Source organism: Haliotis cracherodii, unplaced genomic scaffold (genome assembly GCF_022045235.1).
Source record: "Haliotis cracherodii isolate W230 unplaced genomic scaffold, xgHalCrac1.p SCAF_7, whole genome shotgun sequence".
Lineage (NCBI taxonomy): Eukaryota > Metazoa > Mollusca > Gastropoda > Lepetellida > Haliotidae > Haliotis > Haliotis cracherodii.
Genome location: NW_027266330.1, coordinates 12731622 through 12756315, shown reverse-complemented (window position 1 = coordinate 12756315; position 24694 = coordinate 12731622). Strand labels below are relative to the sequence as shown.

The 24694-nt window shown below is 40.4% G+C and overlaps 1 protein-coding gene across 1 annotated transcript in view; it reads left to right on the top strand.

Moving 5' to 3' along the window:
- Window positions 1-24694, top strand: part of LOC139449122 (disks large homolog 1-like) — a 346607-nt gene that overhangs the window by 161142 nt on the left and 160771 nt on the right. The window contains exon 5 of the mRNA XM_071230606.1: window positions 16421-16453. Coding sequence (XP_071086707.1) covers window positions 16421-16453 — 33 coding nt within the window. The remainder of the gene's footprint in view (window positions 1-16420; window positions 16454-24694) is intronic.

Below are 24694 nucleotides of genomic sequence, written 5' to 3'. Positions count from 1 at the left end.
AAAACTGTACAACAGTATATAACAGAAGAGCTCATCTCCCAGTACAGTTCACCTGCCACTGTATTGATTGTGCTGGAGTCCACGGACCACTGTCTCACTGGAGACAGTATACTCAAGATGGTTCAGTTCGGCAGCATTTGTGCTGTGGGGAACCTACTGACAATTGAGATGAACATATTCTCACTCCTCCACACTGCCTGAGAGCTGTGAATGTGGTGTCTCCCAAACATGGGGTAGTGGAGAGAGCGTCTGACCAGATAGCGGAAGGCTAGTGTGTGATCCTGCTTTCATACCAAAAGTTGTTAAAATTGGTATTTGTTGTTACCCTGCCTGACATGCGGCATCAAGGAGACAAAACAAGGATGGGTCACCTTGGAGTCCGTATACTGTGTCTGAGTTAGGTATCCATGTTAACCTGTGACATGGTATCACAGTTGGCTAGCACTATAAAACTGACATTAGTCCAAATGGAACAAGCAGTGCATGTTGCTGTATAAGTGCAATAATCTTGTAACCAACATTACCCCATTTCACCTGACCTATATAGGTTCAGTAATCTAGAACACGACATTAAACCACATTTCAACTCTCAAGACTGTGCCTGAATCCAGGAGCAGTAATGTCCTTGACGAAGGCTGTAATAGTATTTCTAATTCAGAAATTAGCGACTCAAGGTCATTCTTTATCATACAATAAAACCGTGCATTGTTTTATTGTACGATAAACAACGACCACAAGTCGTTGATTTCTTATATGAGATGTTGACATTATGTACAGCCTCTTTAGGATGTTGATAAAATATACAAGCTTTAAAAATATTTTCCAAACTATTAATAAGGACAACTCACTGAATGGAATCAGACCTCGGAAATGTCAGACAAATCCATTTAACAAACAGGTGGGTTAAGTTTATTATCTCCCGCATATTCTCACAATCCTCACGTCGATTATCTGTACCTTTTCTCCTAATCCCGATTGTCATATCTCTCCCACTTTTGGATGCAGGCAATGGCATTTATCTGCATTGCCCTTTTATGGGAAACAACCCACTAGACACTTCCTTCTAAAAAATAGTGTTGTCCAGTATATAACGTCATCAAGTTGCGAGCACATATTCGAATCTCTAGAAATGACGTCATGATCGAATAATGTTATATCGTGAATTAAACCATGCTTGTTCTTCATTGTCCTTTGTGACTTATTGTGGAGCTATCTTATATAAGAAGATATATAGGTCTGGCATGTGTAATTGTTGTCTTGGAGAGTTTCACTTCTCTGCAACCCGTGAAGATCCGGGGTAGAATAAGTCTTCAGCAACCAATGCTTGCTGTAGAAGGCGACTATGCTTGTCGTAAGAGGCGACTAACAGGATCAGGTGGTCAGGCTCGCTGACTCAGTGCATGTCATTGTATCCATAGATTGATGCTTATGATGTCAATCACTGGGTTGTCTGGTCCTGACTCGATTACTAACAGACGGCCGTCATACACCTGGAATATTGCTGAGTGCGGCGTTAAACAACAAACAAACAAACAAACATACACCTGGAATATTGCTGAATGAGGCCTTATACAACTAATCAACAAACTTTGATGCGTTTTAATTTTCTATACATCGTTGCAGATATTATGTTCGTATAGGTTCTAAATATATTTCCGACACGATAGTATAATTTGTAGTATATATTTGTTGTACACGTTCAATGGAAACCCAGCATTTCATATATTCTGCCCAAAGAAACACAAACCCTCATGAGGAATATCGCTTAGTTTCAATAATTTCAAGGCCACCAAGTCTCCATAATTCATGATACTGAAAAAGAAACAGAAAAAGAACTGATCAGGATCAGCATCACTTTGTCATATTGGTCACTGACTCTCATGTTCTCGGGGAAAAAGGAGTCATTATCATGTTATGACCCAAATAAATTGAATGGCCAACATTTTTGCTTTCATGAATATATTTGACCTTTGAACAAAGGAAAATGAATTTCTGCAATCCTTTGATCCCAGAACTATCCCAGGTCCATTATACTAATATCATATTCCATTTACAAATACATCCCATCGCCATCCGCAACCTAATAAACTAATGTCCCTTTTGTTTCTTGGACGAGCATTGATGGAAGTCATTACTGGATACAGGGTCCATCAGGGAGATTTTTTATCCAGGGGACATTCTGGTATCGTAATGAGATACAGTGATAGGCCATTTCTTCCTCACAATAAACCTTGATTATTGGACGCCACAAGTGTTACAATCTCTAGGAGCTTCTCTGGGCACTTTCTACAGCCCAGGGGGACTCGGGAACTTTTTTCTGATATGTTGAAGAACCTGCATCATCATTTAGGCAGTGATGCAGTCAGTTGTTGTGTGCGGTATGCTTTGTGTGGCTTGTCGTTGGTTTAAAATTGTGCTGGATATATGACATGTTTACGGAAGCCTTTTAGGGCCATTTGTTTTTTTTGTTTTTTTCTTGAAATTTCAAGATTCATACTGACTTGAAATTTCAAGATAATAACTTGAAAGTATCTTAAAATTTCAACTTATGTATCTTGAAATTTCAAGTTAGCATCCTGAAATTTCAAGATATGATCCCTTAAGTCGCCCCTTACAACAAGCATAGTCGCCTTTTCCGACAAGCATACCCGGTAGTCACCTTTTACAACAAGCATATTCACCTTTTACGACAAGCATAGGTTGCTGAAGATCTATTCCACCCTGGATCTTCACAGGTCACAGGGATTAGTGATGTGGTATGGTAAATACACTTTAGAGGTATTGATTGTTGAAAGATTGATTTTGTGTGGACAAGTAAGGGTTAGTCCGACACAAATAAATTTTAAGTTGCACTTGGTGCATATGTAGACATAAATAGTAGTTCGTATTTTTCAAATAATAGGTTGCACTTGTGCATGTTTTATATAGATAAATCAAGGCTTGTAAATTATCTCCGTATCCCTATCCAATGTTGAGTGATTTATGTGAAGCAGACGTCGGTACAGAAGTACCACCGTTTGACACTGAGACTTGCCTTGAGGCTGTCTCCATCCCCTGTCAGCATCCTCCTCGCTGGATCAAGTGTTGCGACCAGTGTTTGGGAGAGGGCCAGAGGGAGGCAGATCTTACAACTCTGTTCAGCGCTGCTCAGGGGGTTGTGGTCCAATTTGGAAACGTGATGGTGCTTTAATGAAAAAACAGCAGTCGAGAATTAGATTATTTATGGTCAATTTACCAATTGATCTATTTCAGGAAGACATTTCTTGGTCCATTGTGATATATTTAACCCATGTTGCACTGCTTTGATAGCAGGGCGAGAAATGGATTTTTGAAATTGTAGTTTGGTGTTCGTGTGTAATTCAGCGTTGTTGAATCTTTGTGTATTTTGTATGTTTCTTGCGTGGGTTTATTGTACCTTCTCTCGTATTGCGTGTTTTTATCTCTCTTCTGTTTCTTTTTGTTGGATTTGTTTCACTTCCTGTACATGGTTTTTTCCCACATTTTAGGAAGATCAATATCGTGTGACAATTATTCCTCTTTGTTTGGACTTTCATGTGACAGAAATATGAGGATGGATTCTCCCCAGGCTTTGATGTTTTAGTATACAGTGAATGGAGGGTGAACATTATCCGAGTTCTATGTGTGATGTGGCAGTGTTATAGCATTGGTATAAGATGTGAAACTATATCTAGTGTCCTCGGTCATATATACATTATTTTGCTCTACGGCCATACTCACTTTTGACACAGTTCACAAACCAATGACACCAACAAGGGTGTTCAGTCTCTGACTTTGTACGAGACGTGGAGAGATCATGGTTGCAAAACTCCCTTGAAGAACTGTAGCTACTGTGTCAGTGGAAGATGGTAATGCATTCCACTCATCGAACATTTTCTCATTTTCTGAGTTAAAATTTAATTATTCATCTGTCCAATTCATGTGAATCTGGAGTTTCTGGAAGAGCGAGCTGATCATTGTGGGGGAATCTGTAAAAGTGACACTAAGCCATGTGAAATTTCCAAGAAACTTTGAAAGAAAATGTAATGATTCATTTAATAAGGAGGTAATAATTCTTAAAATACCCCCATGTTTCAAGATATGGCTTTGATAAGTGAGATAATGCCAAATGTATTGATCTTTCAACAATCCACGTTCCTCGCAAAGTAAATTTGCTCAAGTCTCAAATCATTCCTTGAGAAAGTTAGCTTTCTAGAGGCCAGATCTTTGGCACAATGTTTTATCCTGAGCTGAAAAATACCCCCTGAATTTGATTAATTAGCATTGGGAAGACTCACAAGGAAGTGTCTCATGGAAGACATCAAAGCGATGCAGTGCGACTCAAAGGACGGAAGGGGTGACACGTTTCCTTCATCAACTGTATTGAAAGACGAGAAAGTTGTCTATAGTGCCTCTGAGTAGTGTGTGGAGAAATCTGAGTTGTTGCTCCGGCGGCCATCTTTTTGAGCCCTCTTCCAAAGTAAACAGAGTGATAGGGTCAGAGAAGGTCAAGGTCATACTTTTCAAGATGGCCTCCAGGATGAGATGTTTTCACATCCCATTAGATTTGGTGAAAAAACATTGATTGAGAATGTAATGTGTAGATTCGATGGCGCTTTGATGTTTTGGGGTTATTTTTTAAGAATTTTTTAATGTCTGTTTAATGATCTCGATGGTGAAAGAAGATATATTATTGGAACATCTGCTTTTTGGTTTGCTGGTACCTTTTCTGACCAGGCAAGACAATCGGTCAAATGCAGTGGTTGTATATGTTAGAATGGCTGCTTAGTATCGGGAAAGACACCAATCTGTAGTGAGTGAGTTAAAATTTAATGTTGTCATCGGCTTTATTTCAGCCATATTGCAACTAGTGATCTATATATCTGTACCCCTACAATATTGGCTCCTCACATCGTCGACCACTTGGTTGAGTGGTACAAACATGACAACGTTTCAAGGGTTTTCTGGATACAAAATGTTGCGTGTAATATGAGTACAAATTTAGAGTAGACTCAATTAATTTGCACACTGATACTCCTGGGATTCAAGAATCTCATTAAGGCCAAATCAGTTATGGCGGCGACAAGTAGCTGTTACTTTCCATGTCCGAGTTTCTTTATCTGTAAGTTTCGTATCAAACAGTTATCGTATCATCTGTAAGAGTCCCAAGTATTAGGGCAAGGATACTTGCAGTCACACCTTAAAGCTCCCTACATATGGAATGATAACTGACTGTTTGTGCCCGTAAAGGTTTCGGGGTAGAATAGATCTTCAGCAACCCATGCTTGTTGTAAAATACGACTATGCTTTTAGTAATGGGCGACTAACAGGATCGGGCGATCAGGCTTGCCGACTCGGTTGATGCATGTCATCGTATTCCAATCGCGGGGATCGATGCTCATGATGTCAATCACTGGATTGTCTGGTCCACACTCTGTTATTCACAGACCGCCGTCATATAGCTGAAATATTGCAGAGTGCAGCGTTAAACAACAAACAAATCAAAGTCTGTTCATGTACAGGTGTAAGACAGTCGCTGGACACTTAAAATATCAGCCAGTTGAATACATTTGAGCCGAAATCTATAATGTGCAAATGTTCATGAGAACAAAGTCTTATTCTCATTCAAATGACCATTACTGATCAGTTACGTAAACATTTATGGGAACTTAAGTCATTTCTCAGTTTCTGTGGGCCAAGATGGCCTTTCAGTGTCACACAGTGTCCATCTTGTGCTGCACCAGTCAGTCGTCTACAAGGTAACTTGGACAAGTGTACAACTTGTACGCTGGAGTAGCCTCGTTGTTATACAGGGGCGGTTGGGTAGCCTCGTGGTTAAAGCGTTCGCTCATCACGCCGAAGACCTGGGTTCGATTCCCGACATGGGTACAATGTGTGAAGACCATTTGTGGTGTCCCCCGCCATGATATTGCTGGAACATTGCTAAAAGCGGCGTAAAACCATACTCACTCACTCACTTGTTATTATACAATAGCCAGTACAAATACAAATATCATTTCATTGTCAAATTCATCAAGACCTTGGTTTACTTCATCTTTCCAAATTATTCCCACATTGAAGTTTTTTATATCTCCTTTTACACCCAGCATGTACTACTTGACGACAAGCCTTATTATTCACAGTTTCATGAATTATCGGAACTACGAAATAGACTGCTTGGAAATAGCCATTCTTGTTTCCTAATTATTCAATTTGTTCCTTGTGAAAAAAATCCCATTTTCTTGTTTTGAGATGGAAGGTGAGGGTATCTTTTCACGGAAGCTGCCGTGGAGAGGGAAGGTAGCTGTCACCACCAGAGGGCCAAGTACTCTCGGAAAATCCCTCGTCGCTTAATTTGCTTGAACACTTAGCAACACAGATGTGGCCAGGCACGGCAATCGCACTTGTTTATAAATGCTGAGCTGGTGTCTTTTTCAGCCAGCCATTATCTCAAAGCAGTTAACAAGACATGTTAACACCATTCTTTCAAAACTGACAGTACAGCTTTTAAAAAATGCAAACTAATTTTCAACATGATTCTTGATTTGTATTCCACCAAAGAGTCAGCTCTTTTATTTATTTGGGCTTCTGATCGTCAGGTGTGTTCTAGCCTATTTTTGCATTGGGTTAGGGAAAACAGATGAGCTATAGACCAAGTCAAAGCAGTAGTATTGGGGAAATATACAACTGTTTATAATAATTAAAAGACATGATCAGAAAAAAACCAATCTGTGTTGAAAAAAACTTTGAGTCCACACTTTGCATCGTGTCAGGACAGTTTAGTGTTGTCATATGGTGTTGTTTCAGCTGGTCTTACAAAACCAAATAGATTTTTACAAGACTCTGGCTTTGGTCTAGTTGCTAAAGTCGCAGACTACAACAAGAATTTGGTTAACCCACAGAAAAGAACCCTCAGATTCAAGGTCTCCACTCTGAATTCCCCAGTATATTTGCACCCAAGATATTAATTTCTGTACATCATAAATTATTGGAGGCATTTGTGATTTAGGATTTCCTGGGGGAAATAGTGTTCACTAATGAACTTTGAAGGACTCTGATATGTTGTTAGGCCACAGGAAATAGATTAAGGATATTGTAGTCGAGGTGCCCTTTCTATGACTGTGGTGGCAATAATGGTATTAAATGATGAGGAAGATAAGGTTTCATTACAACAGACACTTGCAATATTAGATCTCATTGCTTTCTGACCTTTCAACAGAAGAATATATGCCGAATTCCAATATTGCATCGTGTATGAATGCATGTATTCAGTGCAAGTCCTATTGAATGCGACTGCCTCCGTGGTCTAGTGGTAGAGCATCCGCCCGGAGAGCGGAAGGTCCGGGGTTCAATCCCCGGCAGCATCATACCAAAAGACGTTAAAAGATGGTATTTGTTGTTACCCTTCCTGGCGCAATCTGGTAAGAAATACGATTGACAATCCATGCTAGATATTCCTTATTCTGTCACCAAGTTTTGATTCAACCAATGGATAATTTTCTGTAACATATCTATGAAGATCCATGGTAGAATAGGTCTTCAGCAACCACTGCTTGCCATAAAAGGCTATCGGGTGGTCAGGCTCGCTGACTTGGTTGAAGCATCTCATAGTATCCCAATTGCATGGATCGATGCTCATGATGTCAATCACTGTATTTTCTGGTCCAGATTTGACTATTTACAGACCACTGTCATAGGTGTAATGTTGCTGAGTATTGCTAAACAACAAACCAAGCCAAACTCATTGAATTTTATGTCTTTGCACATCGTTAACTATTAAATTGTGTTACAAATGTGTAACTTCCTTATGCATTCTTCAGCCATTCATACATGAGGCAGAGCAAACAAATGTGGTACAAAGTCCTCAATGAACAGCATCTCATTCACATGGCAGGACAGGACATAAGCAAGCACCTGTTCCCCATTATAAGGACAGTGGAAGTCCTCGATGAACAGCATCTCATTCACATGGCAGGACAGGACATAAGCAAGCACCTGTTCCCCATTATAAGGACAGTGGTGTCTCCCCATAAGGCTACAGCTGCATTAAGCACTTGTTAATGTTGGGCTTGGTCACACAGATTGACAACAGTCTGCAGCGTTAAACAACAAACAAACAAACTTTTTGTAACATAAGGCATCAAACATGTATTGTGTTTGCTTGTGGTACAGTGGTCACCATGAGACCCCCAAATGTATTACCAAACACTCGTAGGATGCACAATATTCTACATAAAAGAAGTTCAAGAACACCCAATTCATTCAATTTATAATAGTTTATCAGTCATGGGACGACAGATTAACCAGAGTCATATGAAAGAATCAGATTTTCTTTATCTTCTTCTGATCTTATGATTATTATGTATGGACCAAGGTAATTAAATTTTATTTAAAAAATTAGTATTTGATGGAATTTATGTCTTCGACCAGTTTTATGACAGCCATCATTCTGATCAATTTACAAGCCATGCCAGCATGATGCTGTTGGTCAAATGAGGTCTTAAAGTGCCAAGAATGTTGGTTTTATTTGTTGTGTAACTTATGGTTTGGTAGCGGCGGTCCCCTTTGTGCTGTAAATGTCACACAGAGAATGAAACGTCCAGGAGACGTGCTGTCTGAGGTATGGGGATGTTTATGACCATGTAATGTGTAGGAAGAGGTTGTGTCCTTATTCAGCTCGGATCCACAAAACATGGACCCGTGATAGATGGGGAGGCTGCAGGCGATGGTGGCATCGCCACGTGGGGATCTGCATCTTGCTGGAGGGTTTGCACCACCAGATGGAGCCGGTGCCTGTTTTTGTCAGTTTTTGTGTCAGGGTTCTCTCAAATTGTCTTCAGCAGTTTGAAGTATTAGGATATAACTGTTTTCAGTCCATTGATTTTATGAGGAATATTTGACCGAGATTGAATTGTTCTGTATGAAGGGGACCAGAAGTTTGCCTTTAACCGTTTTGATAAGAAATTAACGGCATTCAAACAAAACAATATGCTTATTTGGCCTCATGTACTGGAATGGTGACTATTTTACATGCTTGTCTTACATTAGATTTTGAGTGAATTAGTTTGGTTTTATTGCCGCTTTTAGCAATATTCCAGTCAGTCAGTGAAATAAATAAATTTGTCTAAATTTTCAAATAAAATAGGGCATTTTAACATTGTGCTGAATGGGCGTTCCTCTGGAATAGGGGCGGTCGGGTAGCCTAGTGGTTAAAGCGTTCGCTCGTTACGCCGAAGACCCAGGTTCGATTCCCGACGTGGGTACAATGTATGAAGCCCATTTCTGGCGTCCCCGGCCGTGATATTGCTGGAATATTGCCAAAAGCGGCGTAAAACCATACTCACTCACTCACTCCTCTGGAACATTTGAAATTTTCACCTAAGGGCTCATGTCAGGAAATTCCCGGAGACAACCCTAGAAAATGATATGAATGCATCTCTGAAGATCACTGATGACACCAGGTGTTCTCGAAAAGGGTGAAAAGGGAAAATTTGCAAAAACGACCTGCCCAACCGAAAACATCCTAAAATTGAAAGTAAACTTTGAACATGAGGCCCTGTCCCCCTTTAAGACATCATGGACCCTCCTCCACACATTATACCGTATTCGACGTAATAAGCGCCAAGGGCACTCTCAAAATTAGGAATTAGGGCGCTTATTAGAATATTATTTTGAGTTTATGCTAACAGACTGAAATGTTTACATACGACAGATATATTTTTCAAGAATTTAATTGCCTATGATATAACACAAGAGTGCGTATTATTCACGAATAAATAAGTCTTGTGTACATTGATCAATCGGAAGGGGTGCTGATTGGGATTGTTCACTTGCCACTATATTAGCAAATATAGCCGTGGGCGCTTATTAGAGCGGGGAGCTTATTACGTCGAATACGGTACATGTTTATAGTCATACTGACCACAGGTGGAGCACGTGTTGAAGACATACTTCAGTTTTGAAAGCAGGAGTCTAATGTCTTTTGGTTTTCAAAGGACTTGTGAAATATCACTGGGACCAGTTAGTATCTACAATACCCAACACTGAAAATCACATCTCGTGAAGTTTAGGCAAATGTGCAAGGATATGACTTGAAAGTAGAACTCGTAACACTGACTGACGTATTGGGGAAAGGTCTTTTAACAAGCTCCGAAGATATTCTTTGAAGCGAAACATTTGTATTATCAGTTTTGTTGTTTGAAATACATTATTTGATGGATAAGACATTTTATGACTTCAGCATTTTATTCAAGGGAGTTTGGCACAGCTATTTCTCTGGGGACTGTGTAGGCCTTATTAAAGACTTTGTTTGCAGGAATGATGACTTTACTTCTTCAGGACAACGTCAGTATTCACCACCTACATCGCAACTACCCCAATTTGACTAGAAGTTGATTACAGATGTAATTAAATTAGACATATAAGGACTAAATATATCTTGACCTTGTGTCTCTGAGGACTCTACAACCCCACCATGTGTAGTGGACTAAATTAACAGTGACCTCAAGGTCATCCAGAACTGAACGGAGGTCACCAGCTCAATGAAAGTGTAAACGCTGCAGGTCACAAGGAATTGGATTGGACTTCATGGGAATACTAGCATCTTTGATTATTTGACGTAATAATCACTCAATGTTTGATGCAGTTTGATTTAGAAGTTGCATATCGAAGGTGAAGTTGAAGAAAGCAAATCAAATGGAATGGTTGAAGGCAGATTTTGAAGCAGGCAGGTCTTGAGTAACATGAATTATTAATCGGGACAAAACCATCTGCTACATTACCTCAGCTGTTGCACTAGTGTTCAGGAAAACATTATGGAAATAGAATAAGTGGTTAGGAAAACATGATCTTTTCAATGGAATAAGTGATTTTGAAAATTAAGTTTACTACATTACTACAGTAGTTGAACAAGTGTTCAGGAAAACAGTATGGAAGTGGAATAAGTGTTTAGGAAAACATAGTCTCTGCAATGGAATAAGTGGTTTAGAAAATATGATGGGGGAGACGATGATGCAAGATATGAATGAGTAATGATTCTCGGCCACCGATCTGTCCTGGTGTGTTCATGTCTGAATGTGCCTCGTGAAAGTTTGATGATCTGGACCATGGCCAATTCTGTCTCGTGATGTACAGGCGACAATGATGTCTCTGATGTATATCCCTAGTCGTCCCAACATTAGTAAACTGAGAAAATTGTCTCTTTATTGAAAGATCTACAGGAGCTCTCTCGTCACAGGCTCATCAACACTTCAGCGTCGCCACCTATGTCGCAAGCACGTGTCGCAATCAATCGTAATGGTTTGATCACCAAAACTCGGATCTCTATGTTGCGCCGATGCTGTATAATTTAATATAAAGCACATCTAGACCTGTTGTCATTTTAAATAATACATCAGCCTATTCTCCCGAGAAGATGGAACACTTGTCGTCAGTAACCTAATATACTAGTTGTAACACAACTAGCTAGATGTTAAAGCAATACTGTTTCCCTAAAACACAAACATTACACGCTTTGGACTCCACAACACTTTCAGTGATCGAAACTTTCACACCTGTATCTCTGCCGGGGAGCAGAGCCAGGGAGGAACTGTTAAAAGTTTGGAATTCTACTATACTGAGAAACTTTCCTTGCAGCTGTATATTTTGATTAGATAATTGTTATCCTTGAATAAGGTTTTGCATTAGTCAGCATTTAGAAAATGTCGGACGTTGGGAGTATTGACAAACGGGGTATTCTGTCGCTGACGTTCATGTGCTTTCAGGGAGAATGGGAGTCGGGAGTGGAACACTTGGTTTCGGATATAGTAAGGTTCATCCGCTCTTGCTCGATCCTGTACGTGCCAGCACTTGCTTTTCCTTCATTTTAACTCCATGCACGTTGAAATTATGTTGTCACACTTGGTTCCAGGTCCAAACTGGTTGCACAGAAACACCATGTGAACTTGATTTTAACTTTTAAGTTTTTCAAGATTTGTCATTTAACTTTTTGTCTTCAAGTCTCTAAATGTATATTTTCAAAATATTGGAAGTCTAGTTAGTTAGTTTGTCTTGAAATCCTCAGTTGTTTCAATAAATCCTCAGATGTATTAGTTTTTTTATATGTTTTTGAGTATAATATTAACATTAAGGGGTTAACTAAGAATCTTCTTAATGTCATTCTTATCTTTCAGTAAACATTGATTATGTATGAGTTACTCTTAATGCCCGATTTAAATGCAAGACTTTTGTCGTGAAATTACAATAGAAAATATTTCTGTTCAACTTGTGTTTCAATTTAGGAAAAAAGGAAATTGATTTTTGTACCTTAACAAGTTTTGTCTATAATTGGATGTGGATCATATAACAGGTATTTAATTCACTGTCTCATCCAGGCCAACTTTCGACTACAGCAAATCATATTTCAAATAATTTCTAATGTCTCTGCCGGGAATACTCGTTGCTGAAAAGTGTGATTTCAGTCTGGGGAGAAATGACTGTCTTTGATGTCCAAAATAGCACAGCCGTTTCAATTATAGCAATTTGTGGCTTGTATATTGAACTATCATTTGATACGTGGAAGTACGTGGAAGTACATGATGCAAAAAGCAACTGGTTGCATCCTTCGCCTCGATGTACACTGGTCATGTTTGTGCCAGCTGGATCCTGTACAATGCAGCTACCTGTTTTTATATGGTATTGAGCATACTTACTGGCTTCCACCAGTGATGTTGCGTGGTAACATGAAGTCATTTATTATATACTTCAGTGTGAAAGACGGAGTTTTCTGAAGTTGAGGAAAGTGATATTTTCATTGCTGTGAACATAACACTTGATATTTCACTGCAGTGAACATAACACTTGATATTTTCATTGCAGTGAACATAACACTTGATATTTCACTGCAGTGAACATAACACTTGATATTTCACTGCAGTGAACATAACACTTGATGTTTCACTGCAGTGAACATAACACTTGATATTTCACTGCAGTGAACATAACACTTGATGTTTCACTGCAGTGAACATAACACTTGATATTTCACTGCAGTGAACATAACACTTTGATGGAACATTTTTCATTCAAGAGTAACCTCCCCTTAAATTGTCTCCCTTTATCCTAAGTGTCTTGCCGTACACAAACTGTTGATGTCCTTTTTTATGTTAGTTACAAGTTGACAAGGCAAAATAATGACAGATGGATATTTATGGAATTAATAATACTTCTTGCCATTTGCTATTCTCTCAAAATTTTTTGTTATGAACTGTAAATTTTTCATTTAACTCATCAATCAAGACCATTTGTTTAGCAAAGCGCCATTTTTGTTACTCGACCAGTGTGTATTCTTTCGCGTTCAACAGCAGTCTGCAAGTTTGATTTTGTATGTAATCATGTATAAATGTATGAAAAAGAATATCCGTGATCCTAAATATTTTTTCATACTTTTGTTTATATTTTTAAAGATTTTGCAAACATGAAACTACTTTTTAAGTCGCATAGATACAAGGGGTGGTGAACCGTCCCTGTGTGTCAGGTTGCGAGAATTTACGTTCAAGGTTTTACATTTGTAATGAAATAGTTTCATTTTCCGGGAGACAGCTACACAAAATAATAAATAGGATATTCAATGTGTCTAGTGAAATATCATGTTTCTCTCACCAAATGAGAGGGGAAAAGGAGATATTTTCACAAGTGGCTGTGCCACTCATGAAAATATCTCCTTTCCACCTGTCACTTGATGAGAGAAACATTGGCCGCGTTGCAAGCCGCGAATCACTTAGAGTAAGCGAATCAATCGCTGATCCTAGGGTCTGCAACAGCTTGAAACACTTGCACACTCTTTCAACATGGTGAGGGGGCACTGGTGGCCCAGTCGTCTAAGGCGCCGCAATTCGCTGTGCAGAGTTGCGTTCCTTAGACATGCCAGAAACCTATGATTGTGGGTTCGAATCCCGGTTCGCCCAGATTTTGTTTCTAGGTTTGTCAGCATCATACCCATGCTCGTGGGTTTCACCCAAGTGGTAAACGTCTGAGACTCGCATCACTTCGGACTTTCCTCCCACATTAAGCTGACACGCCGTGATATAACTGGAATACTGTTAAGAGTGGCATTAAGCCCAGCTCACCCACTCCAACATGGCCGCGCAACTACTGCTTGTTTTCCTTGCCCTGATGAAGAACGTAACAGAAGAGGCTCGATGACAAACTGATGAAATCTATGACTACTTTGAAGATGTGGAGCAGACTGAGGATGATAGCTGCCATTGCTCATTTCGAAGTTGATCGGGTCAAGAATTTCTTGTTCCTCTGTCGAACTCAGCCGCCATTTTGGTTTGAGAAGGAAGCGACCTCAGGCAGCTGAAAGTTAGTGCCACATTGTGAGGCAAATCGCTGAAAATCGCTTGCAAGAGATTGGCACTTTGCAATGCACACATGATATTTCACTCCACACATGAAATATCCTCTGTGTTTCCAAGGAAATATCATCTTGAGGAAATTGCATCACAATTCTTTGAAGACCATTGTGATGTCATCGGTACCATGACACCACAATCAAATGACATCACTAATCTCTCTGCCACTGAAGCTGGTTAGCTGTACTTACTTACCCTCAAGAAACTGTTTTTTACTGTTTACAAACAGAAAAGGTTGGAAGAATGATTTTGAATGATAAATACAATCTCACCCGAGTGTCTTTTGATGTCAAAGATAAATGTTTAGAATCCTCAGCAAGTCTAGGAGTTTTAAACTATTATCGATATATATAATATCCAAAGACACTCAGGTGAGATTCTCTATATGGTAGTAATATCATTTTGCAGTGTTTGAAATTAAGGGGGGTCTTTGAGGTCTTTAATGGTATTTGAACCTAGAGACTTACTTTTAATGTTAATGCTGACACACTGTGATATAACTGGAGTACTGATCAAAGCAGCATTAAATCTTACTCGCGCACTCACTGTTTTTTCAAGAAGGGGGATTCATTGATCTGTGTTACCTCATCTTGATCGGCACTTTAAGAAGTGGAGAGTGATGAGTTTAGGGAAAAAGTGATTGTCACAAGAACTGACTGAAACAAGCATCAGGGGGTTGCAAGAGTTTTTGCTCATGCTGTCATCCACTGGGTGGCCTGGATAATTTACAGGCTGTGATGAAAGACAACTAAAATAGTTGTATGAAATGTGCACCAAGTTTAACCATGCCCCCTGGATCAGTTTGTTTATCATGTAATGATAGTGTTATCAATGCTGTAAACTAATGCGATAAACTTGATGTCATGATTCGATAATTATGCAAATGAGATCACCTAGCCGTGCAAGCAGGAACTACTTTTAGTATATTTTATACATCGATGTGATGCCTTCTTGCTCAAAACCTATTGCATAATAATTCTTGCGGATTCTCCACCTCAATTACACCAATGCCTAATTCCTGTAATTTGCCCGGTTAAAACATTAAAGAAATCTTTTCAAAATCAGATTTTTAACAGAAGTCCTCTTCATTGTTAACTATCCATTATTAGTTTTGCAAGTAATAGTATCTTGCCTTCTGCCTGTGTATGTTAAAATAGACTTGTATGATCAATGGTATCTGACAGACTTCGTGTCGTAATCTCTGGTAATGATAGTGAAACTGAGTCCGTTCCAAGGCAAGATGGAATGCTATTTGTATAACAACTTCTCCCAGTTATCAGTCATAGTCGCTGCCTGGACACTCACAGTATCCCCATCCAAAGGTAAATAGTACACTATTCAAAGAGGCAGTAACACCCAACTCACATTCACTCACAGTATCCCCATCCAAAGTTAAATAGTACACTATTCAAAGAGGCAGTAACACCCAACTCATATTCACTTACAGTATCCCCATCCAAAGGTAAATAGTACACTATTCAAAGAGGCAGTAACGCCCAACTCATATTCACTTACAGTATCCCCATCCAAAGGTAAATAGTACACTATTCAAAGAGGCAGTAACACCCAACTCATATTCACTTACAGTATCCCCATCCAAAGGTAAATAGTACACTATTCAAAGAGGCAGTAACACCCAACTCATATTCACTTACAGTATCCCCATCCAAAGTTAAATAGTACACTATTCAAAGAGGCAGTAACACCCAACTCATATTCACTTACAGTATCCCCATCCAAAGTTAAATAGTACACTATTCAAAGAGGCAGTAACACCCAACTCACATTCACTCACAAAACACACACAATTTACCGCTTAAATTGACTACCGTTGACCACAACTGACCATGGAACCTCATTCTGGGAGGTTCTGGGTCAGAATGTTTTCAGAGAGGTATCAAGAACTGGACAACACATTGAAAGCATTACATCAGTTTAGAAGATGCAGCCTTTTATGTTCTGTGATTTAAATGTGTATGTTCATCATGATTGTTTGCAATCTTTTTATGTCTGTTGTTTATTTTTTCCAGCCAGAGGGATCAGAAGCAGCAGATTCCGAATTTGTAAGTACAAATATTGTTTTCATATATTTTTTCTTTCCAATCTGGTGGCATAGGTGGCCCAGATGCTAAGGTGCCGCATTTCGCTGTGCAAAGTTACGTACCTTGGCCATGCAAAAAAACATTGATTGTGGGTTCGAATCCTGGTTTGCCCCGATATGTTTCAAGGTTTGTTGGAACCATACCCGTGCTCATGCATCACTTCAGTGTTTCCTCCCACATTAAACTGACACTGTGATATAACTGAAATACTGTTCAGAGCGACCTTAAATACAACTCACTCTCTCACTCTCACTCACTCACTCACTCACTCACTCACTCATTCACAGTACTGTTATTGCGAATGGGTCTGTACTGACAATCTCCTGAAGTTGGGTGTTTGATTCAAGTCACTGCAAGGAAATACTTGAAGATGTGGATGAGTTGGGAGATTGGAGTGTTTTTCATGTTCCTAATTTATACTGGCTACAGGCCCCGTAGGACTTGGGTTAGAATAGGTTCTACTAGTTGCAGACGCATCTGATACAGCTACTAACTCACTCTACCACTCATTCACTCTACCACTCATTCACTCTCAACCATTCATTCTCTCTACCACTCACTCACTCGACCACTCACTCGACCGCTCCACTCATTCACTCACTCTGTGACTCCACTCACTCACTCACTTGACCACTCCACTCATTCATTCACTCAACCGCTCCACTCATTCACTCTGTGTGACTCCACTCACTCACTCACTCACTTGACCACTCCACTCACTCACTCACTCACTCACTCACTCTAATACTCATACTCACTCACTCAACCACTCACTCTACCAGTCAAACTCACTCACTCATTCAACCACACACTCAACCTCACACTCACACTTACCAAGAGTAAGTCTATGTCCCTTTAACACTAGCACCCGAACACATTGTTCATGCACAAAGACATGCACTGTACCAGATCTTGGTACAGCAGTACTCAATTGGCCTTTGTCCATTACTCTTCTCTCTTCTTCACCTCAGGAATATTTGAATCACTTTTGTGCTGGTTCTAGAAAAACATGAATATGTTTTTCTTACATAGCACAAGTTAACCACAGATCAAATTATGGGATGAAAATGTTCAAGATACAATTTAGTTCCTACCCTTACAGTACATTAATTGTTTGGCAGTTCTTATGACATCAATCAATAAGACTCCCTATTGCCCAAACCATCACTGACAACAAAAAACAATTAATTCCTACTGGTTTCTTTATGGGAATAGCACCTCCAGCATCTTGCCCTTTTGGGAGAAAATTGCTAAAAACACATGACCACAGTTTGAGAGAAGAAAAAACATGACAAAAAGGGATATGCCCAATTTGTTCTTTCAAAACAAGATCAATCAACTGTAAGGTTGAAGTATTTTTTTCAGCGGAATCCCAGAGTTTGATGCGCTGTGCAGGTATTGGTTGGTAGCTATTTCCAGCCCTTGGTCATTACTGACCCTGACTGTTCTTTGACCTTGCTACCAATTGTGCTGGAAACTCACAAAAGGGGGATGGGGGGGGGGGGGGGGATTGTAGTGGCAGTTGAATTAGAAGGTAAATTTGTTTGTTTGTTTTGTTGTTTAACACCACAATCAGCACTATTCCAGCTATGACTACGGCCTATAAATAATCAAGTCTGGACCAGACAATCCAGTGATTGACATCATGAGCATCGATCAACGCAATTGGGACTTGATGACATGCTTCAACCAAGTCAGCGAGCATGACCACCCGATCCCGTTAGTCGCCTCTTTTGACAAGCATAGTCACCTTTTACAGCAAGCATGGGTTGCTGTAGACCTATTAAGTTACATGTCAAGGATTTTGTTGGAACCTAGTTTGAAGTGCCTCTTGCAATAAAGTGATTGCTGCTTTGAAGACAAACTGTCAATTTCTGAGTATTAGTACCATTTGGGATTCTGGGTAAGAATATGGTCTCAAGCAACCTATGATTGCCATAAGAGGGTTGTCAACTTTGTGACATGGTCAATGTCATTGTATCCCAATTGTGTGGATCAATGCTCATGATGTCAATCACTGGATTGTCTGACCCAGTATTGCAGGGTGTGACATGAAGCAACAAACAAACACATCTTTGTTGGCCTTGTAGGGGATGTGCCCAGTGGTGGATTCAGTCTGTGGTCTTGTTCTCCAGTAACTCTCAATTTGTTTCTTAGTTTCGCAAATTTTCTAGGCCAGTAGGCAAGTCATGAAACCCCCGAAATGACATTTTATTTATAAAAAAGTTGAAATTTATTGACAGGAGGAAACAAAAAAACAGCATGAAGTTAATTTTCTTTGAATTGTAGATACTATAGAAAATGCTTTTTGATAATTAAAGTTCTAGTTTAATTTTCCTTCAAAAAGACTTCCGAAATCAAACAGAAAACATAACTGCAAATATTTCTTGGGGAGATTGCTTTCATTGAACAGCGAGGGCTTCATTCTTGTTTGAACCGTTAAGTTTAAGAGGGCAGGTTGATCTGAATTTCTATCAAACTGATGTCGGCTCAGCAGCATAAAACTCACGAAGTCAACGATGTACTTGCGATCCAAATAACATTGATGTGCTTTCCATGTGGGTAGTTTGTCATGAGATGGCAGTTCTCCATTGTCTGACACACCTAATATCCCGGCCTGAATCACAGATAGCGTAGTGGAGACATTAAGGCCCTGATAAATTCTTGTAAGCTTCTTGAATGGAATTAGAAATCACTAAAGATGGAACTATCTCTGTATTGTGACAGTTATCTATTTCACAAGGTTTAATATCCAACTCTTCCTTTAATATCACTTGCATCCAGTTAATGTGTCAATATTGATGCTGGACCTAAACTCTCTCCATCTCGTACAATTTGTCTAGCAGGGAAACAATTGCGAGATCAAATCCCTGCCAAACTTTCAACAGCTATCGCAGTTCGTCAGAAGAGAAGCAAATATTGATACTGAGGGCCGATTGATGGAGCCGATAGACTCACGTTTCTGCCTGTTTGCTCCAAAGCTGTCTGTCCATTAGACCTTGGTGTTCACACACATGCAATGATAGGCGAAGAATTAATCTGAGGAAATATCGCAAATTATATTCGGTAAGTGGCAGAAGTGCCATTCTCCTGGAATTAGAGCGCCGCCTGTTTACCTGATTGGAATCTACCACTGTCTCCAAATGTGACTTCTCTGTGGTGGCTACAAAATTTGAATTAGTTTGTTAAAAAGAAATTTGAATTGCTGAATTGGTTGAGTTTTGTGCAAGTTTACAGAATTGAAATAGCGATCGCTTGGTTTGTACAAACTGGGGTATATTTGGCTGACTGTATTTCCTTGCTAAGATCACCAGATTTTGGTACCTTGGCCATCACTTGATTTGGATTGCTTGTCTTTCACCAAATATGAAATTCTTGGGTATCACCAAATTTGGAATCCTTTGGCACCGCCAAATATGGTGTTCTTGGTATCATAAGATAGGGAATTTTTGGGTATCACCAAATATAAAATTTGGGGGTTTCACCAAATAAGGAATTCTTATGTATCACCAAATAAGGAACTCTGGGATTTCTCCAAATAAGGAATTATTGGGTAACAACTAATGTGGTTTCATTTGCTTTCATGAAATTTGGAAATCTTGGCAGTAACTAAAAATGGAATTCTCAGCAATCACAAAATATTGAATTTTTCACCGAATTTGCATTTCTTGGCTATTACCAAATTGGAATTGCTCAAATGCACTCCCCTGTGATTTAGCGGGGCAGAATGGTTCCGAAATGCCCTGTGTTTAAGGTTAGTATACAGGAATTAGATGGCCAAGCATTAGATATGGGCAATTTGATGCACACTAGATGCACTTGTTTGTTTTGTGAGGTCAAAGGGAATAAATCTCAGAGTATTCCGATTTTATATCAAATAGCAGAGTCTGAGTTCCACTGAGCACCTAGTGTCTCGAGCAAGGCTGGCTGGTGTAGTATCTCATTGTTCCAAGCCACGTGGGATTGCATCTCACATTCCTTTGACAACTGAATCCCACTGGCCTCCTGGTGTCTCGAGCAAGGCTGGCTGGTGTAGTATCTCATTGTTCCAAGCCACGTGGGATTGCATCTCACATTCCTTTGACAACTGAATCCCACTGGCCTCCTGGTGTCTCGAGCAAGGCTGGCTGGTGTAGTATCTCATTGTTCCAAGCCACGTGGGAGTGCATCTCACATTCCTTTGACAACTGAGTATTAATGAGCACCTGGTGTCTCGAGCAGGACTGGCTGTGTGTATCTTATTGTTCCCATACCACGTAAAATTGCATCCCGCATTCCATTGACAACTGAGTTTTAATGAGCACCTGGTGTCTCGGGCAGGACTGGCTGTGTGTATCTTATTGTTCCCATACCACGTAGAATTGCATCTCACATTCCATTGACAACTGAGTTCCATTCAACAGCCTGTGTCTCATACAAGGGACCTGAGATCAGGGTTAGAATAGGTCTTCAGCAACCCATGCTTGACTCACCTGTGAAGATCAGGGTTAGAATAGGTCTTCAGCAACCCATGCTTGACTCACCTGTGAAGATCAGGGTTAGAATAGGTCTTCAGCAACCCATGCTTGTCGTAACACTAACAGGTGACTATGCTTGTCGTAAGAGGTGACTAACTGGAATGGGGGGTCAGGCTCGCTCACTTTGTTGATGCATGTCATCGTATCCCAATTGCAAGGATCGATGCTCATGGTCTCAGTCACTGGATTGTCTGGTCCTGACTCGATAATTTACAGACCATAGTCATATAGCTGGGATATTGCTGAGTGCAGCGTTAAACAACAAACCAACCAACCAACCAACCAACCAACCCAATTGCATGTATGGATGCTCATGGTCTCAGTCACTGGATTGTCTGGTCCTGACTCAATAATTTACAGACCACAGTCATATAGCTGGGATATTGCTGAGTGCAGTGTTAAACAACAAACCAACCAACCCAATTGCATGTATCGATGCTCATGGTCTCAGTCACTGGATTGTCTGGTCCTGACTCAATAATTTACAGACCACAGTCATATAGCTGGGATATTGCTGAGTGCAGCGTTAAACAACAAACCAACCAACCCAATTGCATGTATCGATTTTCATGGTATCAGTCACTGGATTGTCTGGTCCTGACTTGATAAGTTACAGACCCCAGTCACATGGCTGGGATATTGCTGAGTGCAGCGTTAAACAACAAACAAACAAACTCATGCAAGGCTGGCTGGGATTGAATCACACACTCTGTTGACAGCCTTGGCTGTTGCTCATGCCATCATCACCTTTAGTACTTGGAGTAATACCCATGCTCGTAGTTTTCACCCAAGTGGTAAACATGGAAGACCTGGATCACATAGAGCTTTCCTCCCACATTAAGCTGCCATGCTGAGATGTAACTGTATACTGTTCAAGACTACATTTAAACCCAACTCACACACTAGATAAATTTGAACTTAAGTCACAGCCATTTGGATAAACAATTGATCAGGGGATCACCAAAGTGGTAAACGTCTTGGCTCAGCATCACTCTTATGCTTTCCTTAAAAGGTGTTTGAGGCGACTTTAAGACACTCACTCACTCACTCACTCACTCACTCACTCACTCACTCATGCACACACGATCATTCTAGGCTTTCCTTAAAAGGTATTTGAGGCGACTTAAAGACACTCACTCACTAATGCACTCACTCACTAATGCACTCACTCACTTTCGGCTTTCCTAAAAAGCCGTTTGAGGCGACCCACCTCCCACCCTTTCACTCACTCAATCACTACTCACTCACACACCTACCACCCTCTCACTCACTCACTCACTCACTCACTACTCACTCACTCACTCACTCACTCACTCACTCACTACTTTCGGCTTTCCTAAAAAGCTGTTTGAGGCGACCCACCTCCCACCCTTTCACTCACTCAATCACTACTCACTCACACACCTACCACCCTCTCACTCACTCACTCACTCACTACTCACTACTCACTCACTCACTCACTCACTCACTCACTCACTACTTTTGGCTTTCCTAAAAAGCTGTTTGAGGTGACCCACCTCCCACCCTTTCACTCACTCACTCACTCACACACCTACCACTCACTCACTCACACACTCACTCACTCACTCACTCACTACTCACTCACTCACTACTCACTCACTCACTCACTCACTCACTTTCGGCTTTCCTAAAAAGCTGTTTGAGGCGACCCACCTCCCACCCTTTCACTCACTCAATCACTACTCACTCACACACCTACCACCCTCTCACTCACTCACTCACTCACTCATGCACACACGCACACATGCACGCACAACACACACACACACATGAACACACGATTCAACACCAAGCCTGTTTGGCGTTCGTACTGTGAGGTGTCCTGCAAGTACCATCACTAAACCCATGCATCTTGCGTAACGCGCCTCTCCAGGTCCCAGTTGGTCCAGATGACAAGTCAGACACCAGACCCTGCATGGCCACAATCTCCACAACGACTGCACGGCGGGATTCTCCGTGACTGATGAAGCCCTTCCACGCAATATTCCCTTACAAAGGCGCATAGAATTCTGCATGAATGTTAAACAGTGATGAATTTGCCATGCCATCAATTCTTGATGTTTGATATGAATAGATTTACTGAAAGTCTCGTTTGACTGAAAGAAGGAAGAGAGAGGTGATTTCCCTCGCTGCGGATAATGTGTCTCTGGAGATGAGTGTACCACAGAGGTGGACCTATATGTAGGAAATTAATGACCTCAGGTCTCAGGTGGTTTTTGTGTGGCCTTCTTCGTGTTTGTTGTGTTAGCAAGGATGGCGATTGTTGGTGATAGTGTATTGTTCCTTTTGTGTTGATCTTAGGAGGCACCTAGTGGTCAGAGTTGATCATCCAGTCCCTTATGATTGGGCCTCTTGTGATTAACATGTTTGTTCAACAATGGGCCTCTTGTGACTCATGTTTGTTAAACATTGGCCTCTTGTGACTCACATGTTTGTTCAACAATGGGGCTCTGGTGATTCACATGTTTGTTTAACAATGGTCCTCATGTGATTCACATGTTTGTTTAACACTGGGGCTCTTGTGATTCACATGTTTGTTCAACAACGGGGCTCTTGTGATTCACATGTTTGTTCAACAATGGGCCTCTTGTGATTCACATGTTTGTTTAACAATAGGGCTCTTGTGACTCACATGTTTGTTCAACAATGGGGCTCTTGTGATTCACATGTTTGTTCAACACTGGGGCTCTTGTGATTCACATGTTTGTTCAACAATGGGCCTCTTGTGATTCACATGTTTGTTTAACAATAGGGCTCTTGTGACTCACATGTTTGTTCAACAATGGGGCTCTTGTGATTCACATGTTTGTTCAACAATGGGGCTCTTGTGATTCACATGTTTGTTCAACAATGGGGCTCTTGTGATTCACATGTTTGTTCAACAATGGGTCTCCTGGTGATTCACGTTTGTTTAGTAATGGTCTCTTGTGATTAGCATGTTTGATTAACAATGGGGCTCTGGTGATTCACATGTTTGTTCAACAATAGGTCTCTTGTGATTCACATGTTTGTTTAGTAATGGTCGCTTGTGATTAACATGTTTGTTCAACAATAGGTCTCTTGTGATTCACATGTTTGTTTAACCATGAGGCTCTTGTGTTTCACATGTTTGTTTAACAATAGGTCTCTTGTGATTCACATGTTTGTTTAACCATGAGGCTCTTGTGTTTCACATGTTTGTTTAACAATAGGTCTCTTGTGATTCACATGTTTGTTCAACAATGGGGCTCTTGTGTTTCACATGTTTGTTTAACAATGGGGCTCTTGTGTTTCACATATTTGTTTACAGCCGTCATATAGCTGGAATATTGCTGATTGCAGCATTAAACAACAAACAACAAACAATCAGATAATTTCACATGTATGTTGGATGGCCAGCATATTCTGGTACAACAACAACCATAGGATTAAATCAACCAACTTGGACCTAAAATTCCAGGATATTTAACACAGATACAACCAGGAATAATCACTATTTCCATGTGTAATGTGTACGCTATGCTTGCTGTGCAGAGTTGTGTCCCCTTGATGCAAAGATTTTCGAGTGTTTGATCCCATTATGTGACATGGTGTGTCAGTTGGAGATGGTATCAATACTCTGTGGATGCCACAAAGTTTGGGACCTAGGGGTATTCCGGGATAGAATAGGTGCCCATGCTTGCCG